At 32.7% G+C, this 18,145-nt stretch overlaps 2 protein-coding genes and 1 long non-coding RNA gene across 3 annotated transcripts; 1 reads left to right on the forward strand and 2 right to left on the reverse strand.

Moving 5' to 3' along the window:
* Nucleotides 1–9,130: 9,130 nt before the first annotated feature.
* On the reverse strand, nt 9,131–13,378 carry LOC136235364 (probable protein phosphatase 2C 15). Its single transcript, XM_066025004.1, has 9 exons — nt 13,086–13,378; nt 12,486–12,890; nt 10,931–11,102; nt 10,683–10,836; nt 10,541–10,604; nt 10,312–10,419; nt 10,027–10,152; nt 9,577–9,809; nt 9,131–9,456 (listed from the first exon to the last, which is right to left on the reverse strand). The coding sequence occupies exons 2-9, from the start codon at nt 12,693–12,695 to the stop codon at nt 9,246–9,248; spliced, it is 1,278 nt and encodes a 425-aa protein (XP_065881076.1). The 5' UTR covers nt 12,696–12,890; nt 13,086–13,378; the 3' UTR covers nt 9,131–9,245.
* LOC136235372 (uncharacterized) lies at nt 11,109–12,454 on the reverse strand. Its single transcript, XM_066025017.1, has one exon. The coding sequence runs from the start codon at nt 12,251–12,253 to the stop codon at nt 11,429–11,431; it is 825 nt and encodes a 274-aa protein (XP_065881089.1). The 5' UTR covers nt 12,254–12,454; the 3' UTR covers nt 11,109–11,428.
* A 46-nt stretch (nt 13,379–13,424) lies between the features above and the next one.
* Nucleotides 13,425–13,783, forward strand: LOC136235379 (uncharacterized). Its single transcript, XR_010691785.1, has 2 exons — nt 13,425–13,561; nt 13,633–13,783. It is a non-coding gene; the product is annotated as an uncharacterized lncRNA (long non-coding RNA).
* Nucleotides 13,784–18,145: the final 4,362 nt, after the last annotated feature.

Genomic DNA, 18,145 nt, shown 5'->3' on the forward strand with positions numbered 1-18,145 from the left:
CCTGTCCGTTGAAGAAGCAAAACACTATGATTATTGGCAAACCACCAACTTAGACTAATAAAAGTCGAAACTATACTTGACATTCATTATGATTATTGGTTCGTAAATTATCATTTTGGTTCACAAATCACCAAAAAACGAACAAAATTTATATGTGATATAGCTTCACAAATTATAAAATGCAAACAAAAATCATAAAATGAAAAGTAAATATAGTTTTGCAAATCATAAAATACGAAGCAAAATCATAAAATGCGAAGTATCGCAAATTAACTCAGAACCAAATATTTTGACTTCTAAAGCAATAAATCACATAAATACAACCAAATTAGTTTGAAAATCATCATTATACATATTAACATTAACCCTAACCAAACATAACACATTCAATTAATGCTAAATCACCCCAAAATCAAACAACAATGACAAAGTCAGAGGTTTGTGCGAATAAAGGTATTTTTTGAAAAATGTATTGGAAGAGTCTAGTTTGGTTGCATATGTTTAAATGAGTATAAAAATGTAACCGAGCCTTCCAGTTCGGCCTGTTTTGTAAATTTCTCATTTTTTTACCCCTAATTATTATCCTATACCCAAATAAATGTTGTTTTGTTCTTTACTAAAAGTAAATTAATAACATGATAAACATGTTTATCTAGCTACATTTAGGAGGTGTTTGGTTGCTCATTTTCATGCTCATGTTTATCTTTTCACTTCAAAAATGAGAGTTTTAGGTGTTTGATTAGTGATCTCATGTTTGCTTTTACACCTGAAAAGTAGCATTTTACAAAAGTAGAGAATCCCTTACTTTTTGAAAAAGCAGTTTTTTCTAACAACAAACAGCAAACCGTAACAGAAAACTGTAACAGCAAACAACAAACAATAGGTAAAACAAACGGGTCGTTAGTGATAGATGTCAATTAATAAATCTAAATTTACTAATATGTTTTTTAAAATCATATTTTTATTCAAAATGTTAAATTATAAATTAATTGGTGTATGTTAAAAAAATATATTTATATAATATCCAAAATACTAATAGTAATTCAAGTCTAAATTTTCAAAAATCTCCTCCTGCTCATTAGCTTTATTCATTAAATTTATTCATTTTACTTTAACAATTATTAAATATTAGTAATGTTGGTTTATATTTACATGTTTATTTAAATATTACTTGGTAGATAAAAAATATCCCGAAAGGAAAAAATATGACACCCTACCATAAGATAAGGTATCATCAATCAATCAGAATTTCATGATGCAAATCCAAAATGATCTTAAGAAGTTTTCAATCGTTCCTATTCTTCCTTAAGGAGTTGTATTGAAAGAGAATTTGACATTTTGAAGGCACGATGAAAAATATTAGAAAAAGTGGCCAAATACTCGTTGCAATATCAAAATAGAATAGTTTGTGTTGCATTTGCATACATAACTACATAAAATTATACAACATCCTTGATCCATCGTTTAGGATCATAGTGAAGATCTCACTTTTATTTCTCCAAAAATATTTTTCGATGTTGAATGTAGTATCACACAAGAGTTCAACATATGAGTACTAATGAAATGACAAAAGTTCTTAATGACATTACCACGAGTTTGACGAACACCCGACCCTAAACGACATCAATCGGCATCGGGCGTGAAATAGAAAGATCATAATCAATACTTAATAGTCTCCAAATATCATAAATATCACTATATTACAATTGCAATATCAAAGTTCTAACCATAATTCTAACAATAAGCAGCCAACTTCCAAACCGTGCCTAATCGGTCGGTAACCTTCTCTATATCATGTACTTTCTCACCTAAAAACATTAAAACATTTAAAAACGTGAGACAAAAATCTCAGTAAGAAACTATCAGCTATAAAAACCAACTTTATTTAACATAGCTACATATATACCTTTATAAAGAGATTTAATCAAAACCTTATAAAATATACTCAAAACGTAAGTTCATAATATAGTCAAAATACTAAACCAAAACCATAAAAATATATAATCTTGTATCCATACTTGAGTTCAAAACCTTATAAAATATTGTAATCAAATAAGTGTTTTATCAAACCAACTCGTATTTAATCAAAGGTAAAACCTTATATCAAAATCAATCATAACCGAAAACATAATTCAAATGAACTTAAAACATTGTATCCATCCTCGAGTTTCTCCCCTGAAGTATCAATACATAACCACATATATAATCGAGACGTCTCTTAACATTGCCTATCCCATATGGTCTTACCCAACACTTCGCTGCCATACCCAATAGGTCTTAAGACTGTGTACACAGGCCATGTCCCTCACTGAACATGGTCTTCAAATATAAAACCACCGATCCGGATAACTCTCGATGGATATAAAATCATAAAATCATAACGTGCTCAAATTTCCTTTCACAATCAAATTCCAAACTATTTCATAACTATAAATCATTTGGCTTCAATTAGCCCTTTTGTATCATAAAAATCATATTTGGACTTCAATCCAAAATAATAACAACAATAACCGCAACAGATTTCTCAATCCAAAAACAATTCGTAAGAAATCATCAAATTCATTTTGTTCAATATATATATATATATATATATATATATATATATATATACATTGAAACCAAAAACATATATGTATATATGTAAATCAACCAAATTAAGCCTTAAATCAACATAATCCAGTAAAATTTGAAATTCACATCGAAACATAATCAATAGCTTCATTTGAACCATAATTTCACAATAAAAAGCAAAATCGTGAAAAACCCCAATTTACAAAATTTCTGCATAACCTTAAAATATCACTTTCTGAAAATTCTTGGATTATATATATATATATCCAGATACATAAAACTCAAAATCTAGGTGATAGTTACTTACCTTGGCTACTAATGGAAGAAAATATACCCAATCGATTCTCGTCTGAATTCTGTCTAAACCATTTTCCTCCAAACACTGCCGAAACTCAAAAACTTTTTGATTATGACTTAGATCTATGTATAAGGATGCTATGGTTCCAATTTCGAGTGATTCGGACGGTCGAATCTCCGTAAATCAAAGAAACGGTGGAGAAACGGTTCAGAGAAAACTGGTGAATAAAAAAAACGTAAAACAGAAAAGAAAAGAAAATTAAAAGAAAAGGGATGATCCTAATCTCCTGCCTCTTCGCACATATATATATATCAAAATCTAGCGAATATCCAGTTTGGTCCTCCATCTTTATATAATCTCTTAAAAATTACTCTAAACTTTTAATTGACACATAAAAACATCAAATTAACTCCAAACTTGTCTTATAACACCAAATAAAAATCACTCACCTAATAATTATAATATATATAACTATCAAGGTATAAATTCTAGAAATTGAGACACGGATGTGACAGTAAACAACCCCAACGTGCATCTTAAAACATTTGTTTTACTTGTATGAATAGATATATGTTTACTATTTTTTTCTTTACTTTTTATGTATTAGTAAAAACCTAAGAATAATTTTCATTGTTTAAATATATTTTATGTATTAATGAAGACCCTAGTTATAACATGTATATATGACGTTTAAGAATATGAATTATTAAAAAAAGAAAATAATAATCATAAAATATCAATGTCCTTATTTATTGTTTTACACAAATAGCTATTAGCAACCAGCAATGAGAAATACACGGTTGGTCCATTTGGGGGGCCAATTTTACACGTGTATGCATATTTTTTTTTGTGCTAAATCAAACATGCTCAAAAAAAAAAAATCGTATATATACATGTTATCATATAAGTGGTAAAAAAATAAGCTAGATTTAGACTATAAAAATAAGATTAAATCGTTTTGAACAAACTCAGAGAAATTTATCATCTATCATATATTAAACAAGTTGGATTTTATAATTAAATGCAAACTCAATTAGTTAATTAATCATTCCGAACTTTCATTTGTCAGAAAATAGAGCGCCAAAACTATTCATAGTATGGATAGTTATAACAGCTGGAGGGGTGGTTCCAGCGGTCGGGAGGGGAGGGGAGAGGGGTTGTACCCTTTTAGGCTCCCTCATGTCTTTGCTCCTAAAAATCAACTAAGTTTTATAAAATAAGTTTATACAAATAGCTAGTCCAATCAACTAACAGCTAAGTTCTATTTGTCAAATAGAGTCATAGTCTTAATACATTAAGAGTTTATTAATTTGGTTTAAAAAAATGATTAGTCCTAAATTTACGAAGTGTTTTAAGTTTGGGTTAATTACAAATCTAGCCCAACTAAGAAGGGTCATTTACATATCTAACCCACTTTGCTTCCATTTTACCAAATTAGACCATTTCATCCACTTTGGACAAAATTACCCTTAGTTCTATTGATTGATAGATCGATTTTTGATATCAATCGTTAGCGATTTTTTAGATTTTTGAAGTATTATGTTCAATTTCCCGTAGAAATTGTATGTTTTTAGCTTATACGTCTGTTTTTCTCGCTGGTCTTGCCTCTTTCTTCATCTATAATAGTATCATTTCAATTTTCTCAATTTTTCAACATTTTTCTCCATTGTTGTCGCATTTGTGACGAAATTTGTCGCATTTCGTCACAAATGCGACAAGTGTTGTCGCATTTGCGACGAAATGCGACAACTGTTGTCGCATTTGTGACGAAATGCGATAAATTTCGTCACAAATGCGACAACAATGGAGAAAAATGGTGGAAAAAATAGAAAATTGAAACGATACCATTACAGATGAAGAAAGAGGCAAGACCAGCGAGAAAAGCAGGCGTATAAGCTAAAAACATACAATTTCTACGGGAAATTGAACATAATACTCCAAAAATCTCAAAAATCGCTAACGATTGATATTAGAAATCGAAGAAGATGAACAGAAGAAGAAGAAGAAGAAGAAGAAGAAGAAGAACCAGAACTAGAAGAAGAAGCCGAAGAAGAAGAAGCGGAAGAAGAAGAAGAAGAAGCAGGAGCAGATCCATCGATCAATAGAACTAAGGGTAATTTTGTCCAAAATGGATGAAATGATCTAATTTGGTAAGATGGAAGTAAAGTAGGTTAGATATGTAAATGACCCATCTTAATTGGGCTAGATTTGTAATTAGCCCTTTAAGTTTTCTAAATTTGTTTAAAGTGATATAATTAACTTTTTAAATTCACATGTTAGGGCAATAGAGGATTTAAACAAATTTAACATGTTTAAGCAAGTTTATATGGTAATTAGCATCCGTGGTCACAAAAGTTTGGATAATATCTCTAAAAAATCATAAAAATTTAATTTGTCTCAATAAAATCACTTACGTTTGTCTTTGTCCCAATAAAGTCACTTTGAACGTTTTCCGATTATTTTTTTCCGGAATTGATTACTTGACATCTAATCACATGTTTCAACGTCATGTAGCATGATAAAAAAAAATAACCATAAATTAATTCAAATAAATAAGGATTTTCAATTAAAATTTTAACTACAAATTAACTCACATGATATATTGATTGTCAATTAAAATGTGTACTTATATTTTTTTTTAATGTCAGGTGGTGCTGACGTAAGGTTGAGATGTCACATGAACGACTTCGGAAAAAAAAAAAAGACTGAAAAACATTAAAAGTGATTTTATTAGAATAAAAACAAACTTAAATTGTTTTATTGTGAGATCAGCTTCTAAAATATTATCCAAACTTTTAATTACCCAAGTTTACAAGAATAGATAAACACTTTATATCTTTCAAAAAAAAAAAAAAAAAAGATAAACACTTTATAAATTCAGTAGCAAATTGCATATTATTATATAGAATTACACTAGTAGGGAGACAAGATAAAAGAACCTGGGATAGTGTGTACTTAGAATAATAATGAGTGCAACTAGAGCTCGGAAACGTTGAATAAAGGGGTGACTTTATTTTGATGCCTCCAAGGTCATTTTAAATAATGTAAATCGATTTCCAATGTGCATAATTAAGCCTAAAGGGAAAATAAAGAAATCCGAGTCAAGAAGGAGCCTTGTGCTCAATCTCCAACTCAAAGTTTGCTTTTATTAGTGCTCTACAACCTCTTTCAAATTAAGCTTTAATTACCGTAAAACAAGGCATTTAAGCATTATGCAATCTCATTAATTATTTTATTTTATTTCCATTAAGCAGGGGTAAGCAAAAAGTCCAATAACTGATGACCAAACCGATAACCGAACTGAAATTCTTATTTGGTTCGGTTATTTTATAATTTTATTCGGTTCGGTTGTTAAATTTTTCTTGTTCGGTATTCAGTTATCGGTTCGGTTATTCCGAAAAAAATATTAGTTTAACCGAAAACCGAACTAAATATATATTTAAATAAACATAATATAATTTTATTTATTTATTGTTTTTCATACTTTAATTTGTACAAGAAATCCTAAAATTTTAGTTTTAAATATTATTGAATTAATTTATAATATACTAAGATATTTGGTTAATTGAATTTGAAATTGTAAATTCTAAATTAATAAAACTCAAATTTCATAATTTATAACATTTTAAATATTTAAATTAAAAATATAAAATTTTCGGTTTTCGATTTCGGTCAACTTGAGTTATTTTAGTTATTTGATATGATTTGGTTTTTAAAATTATATAAAATTCAGTTCATTTGGTTCGATTATAACCGAACCAAACCGATGCTCACCCTACGTTAACTCACTCTCTCAAAACTTGTCTGTCCTGTCCTGTCCTGTCCTCTTTCAGTTTTCATGTTTTTCTTTTTGTTTCTGCACCCAACTTATCAATGCTAATTTGATTCTTCTAACTTTAAATTCTTACTTAAAAATACATTTATATTACTGAAAAATATAACAAAAAATAATAGAAAATAGTATAAAACAAAACACCAAATATATAATCATGCATGTATGAATATATACATAAATTGACACTTGCCTTCACTAGCTCTTATTAACTTTTAAAAAATTGATTAATATATCAGGATTTCTGGACTTAGACTAAAAAAATTGATCCACCCATGAATTTATAGAATATTTTGTTAGTTACATAAACTTAAAATAATATATTTGTCATCTGGCTTTATTTAGCATTCTAAACTTGTTTACATTAATTTAGCTATAGGTTATGGATTTATTTAAACTGATTTATATTTTCATTTATTCAAATTCTCTCTTACTCTTATAGGTGCATTTAAAGATTTACATCCCGTTTATTTCTCTTACTCTAGTTGTTTGCTGTTTCATTTCAAATAAGAGATTTTAAAGTGTTATGTTAATATTAAAAACAGCTGTGGATTGAGTTTTGACAATGAAACAATTCCTTTTCCAAATAGCAACAAAATGATGCTTTTTCATTCTACTTTTATTGTTAGGCTTTTTCTTCACTAAATATCCTTTTAAAATTACAGTAAACATGACAGTAGCAATTACCTTCTTCTCCATCTATTTTATTTCTTCCTCAAATCCAACATATATAGTGATCATAAAGTGTGATTACAGTCTTCATTGAATTTCTTTTGTTTTGTCGTTATGTTTGTCGAAGTTATGTTCTCATTCGCTGAATTTTGCTTCGAACGGAAGTAATTTACGCTCTCTGTTTGAATAATTTTCAGAGACGTTAAATTTGTAATGGGTATTTGGGGGTTTTGAATTTTGGTGCCCTGTTAGTCGGTGAAACCTTCTTTTTCCTTTCCACTATCCATAATTTTCAGTGTTAAATAAAGCTGCTGATTTGATCATAATAAAGCACAATTAAGCATATGGATTTATCACTTTTTCCTGTATGCATGGTTCATAGTCTTTCAACATTATATGAAACAATATAGGACATTAATGACATGAGTAAACTATTAGTGCTAGAAGCACAATGTGTTGAATTAGGGATAAGTGATTAGAGATAAATTAGATGAGAATAGAAGAATTTGAATAGAATTAGAATTGTATTTTCCCCTGATAAGGATTTGTGTTAGAATTGCATATTTATACAGTCAGCAAGATAAGTAGAAAAGATAATTTAAATTCAAATAACTAAATCAGATCCTAACTAAGAGCAAGATAATTAGCATCTAATATTGGCTAATTATCTCGTGAGATATTAATGGAGTGAATATCTCTAACTCCTCTTCAAATCGATGACGGAATTTGACTTGCAGTCTTGAACGAAGTAGTAAGAATTGAGTAGTAACTAGAGGTTGAGTCAATGTATTTCCAATTTGATCATCAATTGGAATGAATTGGACATTGATGAACCCGGTGCGAACATGTTCCCAGACAAAATGTGTTTTGTGCGAGTATAAAAGACTGGTTGACAATGAGATAAATAGCCCCGACATTGTCACGTTAAAGTTGTATTGGTTTTGGGACCGGGCAGCTAAGCTCGTTGAGGGGAGAGTGGAGCCATAGGAGTTTGGTTGTAGCATTGACAACTTCTTTGTATTCACTTTTAGTGGAGGATCCATAAATGGTTGGTTGTTTTATTGTATTCCAAGAGATTAGACTATTGCCTAGAAAGATGCAGCATGCTCCTATGGATCGTATATCATCCAGACATCCATCCCAGTCACTATAGTAATGAATGTGGGTTGCAGGGATAGAAGAGAAAATAATGTCAATGATCATGTGTACCTTGAATATATGGTATAACTCGTTTGATCTGTGTTCATCCATAGGGGAGTCAAGGAACTGGCATAATCTATTGAAGAAGAATGCAATGTCATGCCATGCAATGTGAGATAGTATAGAGCTCCAACAATGTTGCGATATTCATATCCTGAAGAAAGTAGTGTGCTGACCGCCTTGGGGATATTGCTACCAATGCCAAAGATTGAGACTTACTTGAGACATAGGGTCATAAAAACGGAATTATGGCTTTGTCTAGGTGGAAATCAACAAAACAGAAATAAGAATTTGAATATTGGTGATCATGGATTTAATGAGTTGATATTTTCCGGGTATTCTGCAGCTCATTCAACAGCAATCTCAGTTCCCATGGAATACTCTTCCTGTTCCGGCTAAGATTCAAATCTTTGTTTGGAGATTCTTTCAGCTCTGCGTACTGAAGGGCTGAATGTGTATTAGATATGATAATATTGAGCTATTGGTCCGCCACTGAAATTGACCATTTTATAATAAATAGATCATGAAAAGCAAAACCGGAAGTAAGTAAGTTAATCTGAATGGTAAAACTAACTCATTTTTCCCATTATTTGAATATGACATATACATTTATGGCATTAATTAAATGGGTGGGGTGGCTAGAAAGCAGAAACATAAGAATGAATGAAATAGTTAAGCAACTTTGAGTCCACTAGGACGTTTTCCTTCCATGGCATCCTTCTTATTGCGACAATCAGCACAAAGGAAAGGACCTTGCCAGGGCTTTGAGCTTGTTGAGAATATTCCTCCAGCATGAACTGATATCCCCTCACTCGCACCTAGGTCTACTTGGCATACTGCACATGTGAATAGACTTGATCTTGATTCTACATCATTCCCCAGTCTGCAACACCAACCATCCCAATATACACACATTATATGAAGGACATTCATTCTATTCATGACCCCCAAACAAGAGCAGCCAAATCGGCATCATTAAATGATGCATGATGTGGTTACTAACCTTTCAGCCAGCATTGCTGACCCTTCTTCAAAAAGTTCTTCAACTATTGCAACAGCAGAAAGCTTCTTTGACAGCTTGCTCGCAGAATCATGTGATTTCTTCCTGAATAGCAATGCTCTTAGTTTGTTCTGCTTCTTCGGAGGAGTCGACGGTTGTGCTGAATTGTCTGGAGGAATTATGTCTACAACTATGCATGTTGTGTCATCCTTTAATCCCCTTGTCCTTAATGCTTCCTACAAAATCTATCATCCGTTACCCAACTAGAAAGAGTTTTGACCATAATTTAACACTAAGGATATCGATAATTTATGTTTGATCCCTGATGTCCGTGTGTTAGCACATAGGTAATCAGAGGTTGTGTGCTAGAAATTGTTAGCTATTGTGCATTCAAATATGACTGGTAAGGATTAAGGAGAAACAGTGTATATAGCAAGGAATATAATCAATCACCTTGACAACTTGTCTAGCAGCAAGCTCTGCTGGCAACCCGCGACAAGATTTTGCTGCCATTTCCGAGGAAAGGGCGTCCCATATGCCATCAGAAGCAATCACAAGCCTACCACCTGCATTTGACAACTTTTATGTGGACAGAAGAAAATTATATTTCACCTATAGAGAGATTAATAGTATACATTATGATTGCAGAACATCACAGTCAAGACAGAAATTAAATGTCCAAAATATAATCAAGTAATGAATTCATGATGCAAAGGACAAAACTGATGCTTTGCTTACCTTTACTTGCTTGACATGAGGAACTGGAACTATAAACTCGCCAACATCCATATCCCCAATTGACCTAGAAAGGCATAAACCTCCTGGCCAGCATCGAAGCGGCCCAATCTGTAAATATTAACCATAACATCAACCAAAACAAAACAAATGATTTTCCCCCATTTAAATGAAAACCAGGGATTTGGATTTATGCTTTGAGAAATGTGAGTAATATTCTAAAGCACTTCACCTCAGTGCCACCAACAATGCTAAGCCTTCCAACTTCGCCGCCACTTGCAGTTACACGTTCCCTCCTGCAAATAAAATGCAAGAAATTAATATTCGGCTCAATACTCCGGAACAACACTAAGGTAGTTAAAATAAATGCATACTCCTCCACATTCTCCTCAAGTCTATGATCCACAGTTAAGGTAGAAACTGCACCACCTTGGGCGTCCAAAATACAACGGGAATCCCCAACAGATGCAACTGTAACTGTCCATCCATCAACTATGACAAATGTTGCTGTAGTACCTGATGTTTCTCCTGAACACATTTAAATCAAAAGCCAAAATAAATACAATGTAACAAAGAGAATTCAACTAATCAAACAGTGAAGAATTTGGGGTAAACTGCTTACCTCTGCTCTGGAACTCCTTGTCAGTCTTCACAAATCCAGCAACCAATGCTCTAGGTAAAGCTTGAAGCCACTCATCTCGCCCAAGCCCTCGAGGAATAGCACTCAAAATATGATTTAACAGGTTCTCCCTGGTATAAATTGCTGCGGCATTTCCATTATGCCCATCAAAGATCTGAAAGAAGAGAAGTTCACCATCTTATAGATGAAGAAAACAGATTCAAGGATTCAACCACATTACAATTATTCAAGAACCATTAAACCCATTCAAAAATACATCTACGCTACTTCATTCCTTTTTTTTTTTTTTTTCAAGAACCATTATTCAAGAACCATATGGTATTGAATAGGATATATATCTAATTTAAAATAGTCATTTGAATTTTCTTATATTTCAAGATCACCAATAATAAGAAATTGAATACAACAACAACAACAAACCCTTAGTCCCGAAATGATTCGGGGTCGGCTAACATGAACCATCATATAAAACCGTGAAAATCAAGTCGTGTCAGCGACACAGATTCGCTCCCTCCACTCCGTCCTATCCACTACCATATTTTCCTCAATTCCCAATAAACTCATATCACTCTCGATCACCCTCCTCCAAGTTTGCTTAGGTCTTCCCCTACCCCTCACCACTACGTCCCTTTGCCACTCTTCGGTTCTCCTAACCGGCGCATCAAGCGCTCTACGTCTCACATGGCCAAACCACCTTAGTCGGTTTTCTCTCATTTTATTCTCAATAGATGTGACCCCTACTTTTGTCCTAATTATTTCATTACGCACCCGGTCCTTTCTCGTGTGACCACACATCCATCTCAACATACGCATCTCCGCCACCGACATCTTATGGATGTGGCAGTGTTTCACTGCCCAACACTCCGTACCATATAACAATGCTGGTCTAATTGCCGTCCGGTAGAATTTTCCCTTCAATCTATTAGGCATGCCAGGATCACAAAGGAAACCCGTAGCACTCTTCCACTTCGACCAACCAGCTTTAATCCTATGAGCAACATCTCCATCTACTTCTCCATCCGTTTGGATAATAGATCCTAAATACCGGAAGCAATCCGAGGCCTGAACAACTCTCCCATCCAGGATGATTGTCCCTGCCTCCCTACTCCTACGGCCGCTAAACTTACACTCCAAATATTCTGTCTTACTTCGACTCAACTTAAAGCCTCTAGATTCTAGAGTTTGCCTCCATAGTTCCAACTTCATCTCCACTCCTTCTTTCGTCTCCTCAACCAACACAATATCATCTGCAAACAGCATGCACCATGGTATACCATCTTGAAGTGAACTTGTTAGTTCATCCATAACGATGGCAAAAAGAAATGGGCTTAGTGCGGAACCTTGATGCACTCCATTAATAAGAAATTGAATATGTAACCAAAAAAAAAAAAAAATAATAATAATATGTATAAGGAAATTCAACAAAATCTTTCAGCAGATTCATTATCAAATTTCCTATTTCTCAAAGGATAAATTGACATATTCTCTATACAAAACCATAAAAGTAGGAGCAATAGAATAGAAGTTAAGAAAATACCGCAAAGACAGAAAAGGTGGAAGAGGAATTCCCCATAACTCGCTGGCAATCAGTTTTAATGAGGAAATAATCTTCCCCTTTCCTAGACTGGGCTGCGTGACCATATCTAACAGTTGGCTTCTCCATCTTCTCGCTCCTCATCTCTCTGCTGATCAATGCAGCAAGAGGCACCAGATTATCACGACGCCGCCTCCCTTCTCCAGAAGCCATTATTACCTCTTCAAGTAGCTTCGGGGGCTAATTACCAGTAATTTGGCTTAAAGCCATATGATAGACCAACGACAAAGCTTTCAATTTAGCAGAACTCCAAATATCAGAAATTCCTGTCGCTCTTCAATTCAGAAACATGACAACTCCTCGAAATTCATTTGTCTTGCAATTAACCACCAAATTTTCCAACTTGATCTGTAGTTATGATTTGCAAAATAAAAGCAAGAGGTTAGACCAAGATCGAGGTATGTCGGTTAAGGAAATTGCATTTATGACTAGTTATTGCAGAGAAGCGGAGCCAGATTAGACTAAAAAAGAAGAAGAAAAGTTGAAGATTGAAAAGGCAGCAGTTAATTAGCGATTGAACAGAACTCAAGAGAAATAAAGTACCAGTAAAGAATGTCTGATTGTCTGAGTTGAGAGCAGAGGCAAAAATGCAGATCTGATAGCGATAGTAAGCAAACAACCACCGGCAGCAGCACGTTGAAGAATCAACAAGGATATGGAACGCGTTTTGATGAGAAGATATGAACTGGAATCCCCATTAATGCAATTAAACCAAACCCATATATCAATTTTATATTATAAATAGAACTCACATCACATCCCCACCGGGCAACTAAATAAAAAGTACCGACCCAGTCAGCTTCTGTAATGTAAACCAAAGGGTTTCTTTTAATTGGGGAAGGAAAGTTGCTTTGCTGACTCTACAAAGTATACTCCTCTCTGCTAAAAAGCTCATCTTTTTAACCCCGAGATAACCATTTTAATTTTCCAGGGTATAGCAACTTGGAGTTGAGGGTTGTAGAATCAGACAAAGAGACAGTGTTGGTGCTTGCTGGGTAACTGTAAAATGAGAAAAAGTGGTAGGTATTGTGGGGACCTCAACCAATCAAAGATTGGAAATTTAGTAAATTAATTTTCTAATCTGTTGCAGAGAAATGAGTGAAAAGCTGACGCGTGTGGAAGGGGATTGCATGTGTTTCTGTGTTGGATCATGGATGTATCTACAAATTCCCCAATTGTATCTTAACAGTAGTAAGAAAAATCAACCTTTCAATTCCATTTTGAATGTCTTAGTTTAGTTTAAGTATTTGATCCCATTTATTAATTTTCAATATGACTTTTTAGATGTAAATTAACCTTATAATTACTTTCGCTCTTAAAAGAAACTAATTTTAAATTTGATTTGGTTTTAAAATCTCTAATGTTATATGAGTATGTATTTGTAAGAAAATTTCTACGATACGAGGGCACCAAATTTGAGTAGAAGGAGAATCTCTCGGTTTATAATTGTTGGTGGTGCCCCATTCGCATTCTTAGCTATGACTGATTTTCATTCAAGATAGAAAGAAAATGAGTTTGGATTGGGATTAGTGCACCTTCAAAGAGACAACAGATTGGTGAGTGAGTGACATGTGGATAGGGATATATGCCCTAATAGGGCTGGGCACAGTTCGGTCCAAGTCGGGGATTCATGAATCTCCAGTATTGGATTGAAATTCGGAGATTAAGAAAAGGAAATCTCCAGGATTGGATTGAAAGAATAAATCTCCAGAATTGAATTGCCCTAAAATTTCAGTCCAGTCCAGTTCGGGGATTCGGAGATTCGGTTCCGGTCCAATCCAATATAATTTTTCGGTGATTCGGATAAATATGTAATAGTTTAGGTCCTAAAAAATAAATTAAAAATTTAATTTACAAGATAATAAAATAGAAAATTTTATTATCTTACATAACTTGAAATAAATGATTTTTTTTTAGGAAGTAAACAACATTCATTAAAAGTTACAGTAGACAACAAGGCTAAAAAAACCCCACAAAATCAAAGTATTAAAAGTCACGGTAGACAACAAGGCTAAAAAACCCACAAAATCAAAGTTACAAAATAACAAATCCATAAAAACAAACAATCTTTAATTCAAAAAAGACAACACTTCATTAACAAGATCTCTCTAATCATTATCCCAATTTGTAATTGAATCTTCTTAACACAACAAATTCATTATTTTCCAAAGCAAAGGCAGTAAAAGCCAAACATCAACCTAAACATATAAAATTTACCATATTAGTGAATCAACAAATGTTAAATTAATTAGCTTTCACTTCAATAAAATTAATCAACACACTAGCAAAAAGTAAAAGGAAAAAAATATGCTTACCAAAGTGCATTTGATTCGGTTAAAAAAAACCTTAGATATCCAATTGAAATACGGATAAAAGAGATGATGCAATTTCAGGATCAGAACTAATTTCTACAAATTAAATAACATTTATATAGTTAGTATTCATAAACATTTAATTAAAATAAAACTATGAAGTATAATTGCTAAGTAAATATTACCTTCTTCAACAGTTTCAAGATCTTCAACTTCCTCTTCATGCTTGAAAGCTTGAGTTGAAGTTTTCAACCAATCTTGACAACAAATCAAAACCGCAACTGTAGCAGGAGTTAAAGAACTCCTAAATTGATCCAAAGTTCTACCACTTGTGCTAAACGTAGATTCAGAAGTCACAGTTGAGCATTGAATTGCAAAAACATCTTTTACAACTTTGGATAAAGCAGGATATCGCATAGCATTAACCTTCCACCACAATAGAAGGTCAAACTCAATTACATATTTTCAGGTGCCTTATTGACATATCTTTCCCATTCTCCCTCAATTGACATATCTTTATCAATATTCAAAAAATAATCATCAATCTCATCATCAATGTCATCATCCATTTCATCCAAACTAGAAGAATGTACTCCAAGATTCACATTTTCTTGCACATTTTGCACTATATACTCATCTAACAATGCAATAATAATCTTTGTGACTTGTGCCACCAACTCATTAGCATCGTTCTCACTATAAAATTCAGTGTACTTAGCCATCAAGTACTTAATTTTATACCTTGGGTCAAAAACCACCGATACAAAAAGCATCACATTCATTGTGTCAACAGAACCCCAATACTTATCAATTTTTTCCCTCATTTGAGTTCCCATGTATTTTAAGGAAGGATTTTTACTGTTTTGACATAATGTAATATCCTTGAGAATTTTCATTACCTTGGGAAAATAAAGGCTAGAGGTAGGATATGATGAACCTGAGAATTTACAAGTTATATCATAAAATCTTTTAAAAAACCTACAAAGATTCTTAATACTCAACCAATCACTCTCAACAAGAATATCATTCACAAAATCCTCTGCATATTTCTTATCAAGATCTTCTAACTTGTCAAATGCCTTTGATATCCTAATGCAACATCTAACATCAAATAGGTGCTATTCCGCCTAATGGGGCAATCATAGCATAATGCTTTTGTATACTTAATACCCGACGCCACACAACAACATTTAAACATAGCCAATCTTTATGGGTTGTTTCGGATATATCTAACCACAGCTCTAATTCTTTTGATTAAACCATCCACTAGTTTAAGACCATCTTTGACAATTAGATTAAGAATGTGAGAACAACACCTCATATGAAAAGACACTCCATCCAACACAAGTGCATTCTTTTTTACTAATCTTTTTTTCAATTGTTCAATAGCAATATCATTTGCTGAAGCATTGTCAACAGTAATGCACATGACCCTAGTCAACCCCCACTCATCCATGCAAGAACTAATAGAATTAGCAAGATGAACCCCTTTATAACTCTCTAGAAAAAATCGAAGCAGAGAGAATGGGTAAAAGAAGCACGCAAATCTATTTTATAAAATGTTTAAAAATTTTAATATTTAAAACTTCTAATATTTGTTACTTAATTATATGGTTAACAAGAAGTAGAATTGGTTCAGATGGTTAAGGCGATTAACAATGTTCCATTTGGTTAGGTTTTCGATTCTCCATCTCTACATTTTAGATAAATATTTTTTTATTTCATTTTATAAACGGGAATTAATCGGGATAATTTTTATGACTATATAATAATGTTATACCTTATTAATAAATTATAAATTTATATTATTGTAATTAGTTTACCAAACCTTATAAAATATATACCTATATATTATATAATATTTCTCTTTATATAAAGTTAATGTATGAAATATAAATTTATTATTGCTAAACTTTCGGTTATTTCAGTTCGGTCCAATCCAATCCAATCCAATCCGATTATCAGTCCGGTCCTGGATAAATTTCGGTCCAGTTCGGTCTAGTTCTTTGACGAAAAGTCAACGGTCCAATCCAGTTCGGTTCTCCAAAAAAAGTCAACGGTCCGGTCCAATTCCGGAGTTTTTTCCTCGGATATTCGGTCTGGTCCAGTATCTCCAGGATCCGCGCCCAGCCCTATGCCCTAAGAGTATTTCTAGTGGGTGTTACAAGCTTGTTGCTTATAACACCCAACCAATAGAGAGGTTGTGTTTTCTGTGTTGCAAGTAAAGGATTGTTACTACTGTTAGTAACATGAAGTAATAAAGGTTGGGAAATTTAAATTTATTGCATCTGTTGGAGATTGTGATGCACGCAGGTGTGAAAAGCCCCTAACAAAGTGTGTGTATTTCAAACTTTCTATATGGAGAGTCTTTTGTGGAACAAAATGGCAGCCAAAGGCTGCCATTCATTATAAAATATAATAAAATTTCTTTTCATTATTATTTATATATATACAGAAATCTTATTATTTTGTTTTTTAAACCTTTATTATTTTTACTTTATCTATGTGGCAGATCATATATCTAACTGATGTTACAACCATTATTGTTGCTCTAACTGTTCACTATGTATCAGACCATAAACAAACATCTACTTCTCATCCGAGTCTGATAAATCTTATTCTGAGACATATATTAATCCAATTCTTGTTTCACACCAATCTCGTTTATCTTTTAACGGTTAACTATCCACTTTTCTACCCAATTTTTGGGTTAACTTAATTTACATCTATAACGTCTTTTCAATTTTGCCTTTACTTCCTCTACAGTTGGAAATTTAAATCCGAATATAAAAAGATCATACTTTTTATAATTTACTAATATAAGAACTCATTTTACCATTAATCAATATACCATTTTAAAAGGGTCTAGTGTAGAAAATAAATTTAGTTGAAATAAAGGATAAAAACTGCAAGGCTATCTCATTTTTTTTAGAGATAAGATATGAGACAGAGGAATAATGATCTTATTCCTCAAATCTTATACCAAGTGGGTGGAATAATTTTAGGTTCCGTTTGTTTTACCTGTTGTTTGCTGTTTCCTGTTACGGTTTGCTGTTTGAAAATGCTGCTGTTTCAAAAAGCAGGGATCCCTGCTTTTATAAAAAAGCTACTTTTCGACTACAAAAGACAAACAGGAGGTGTCTAACCAAACACCTTAAACTCTCATTTTTAAAGTGAAAAGGCAAACAGGAGGTCGAAAATCAGCTACCAAACACCCCCTTAATATGACAGAAAATTATATCCAACATCTTTTAAAATTGTACCATATTAACCATTCTCAAATAATTCACT

Source organism: Euphorbia lathyris, chromosome 1 (assembly GCF_963576675.1).
Source record: "Euphorbia lathyris chromosome 1, ddEupLath1.1, whole genome shotgun sequence".
NCBI classification, from domain to species: domain Eukaryota; kingdom Viridiplantae; phylum Streptophyta; class Magnoliopsida; order Malpighiales; family Euphorbiaceae; genus Euphorbia; species Euphorbia lathyris.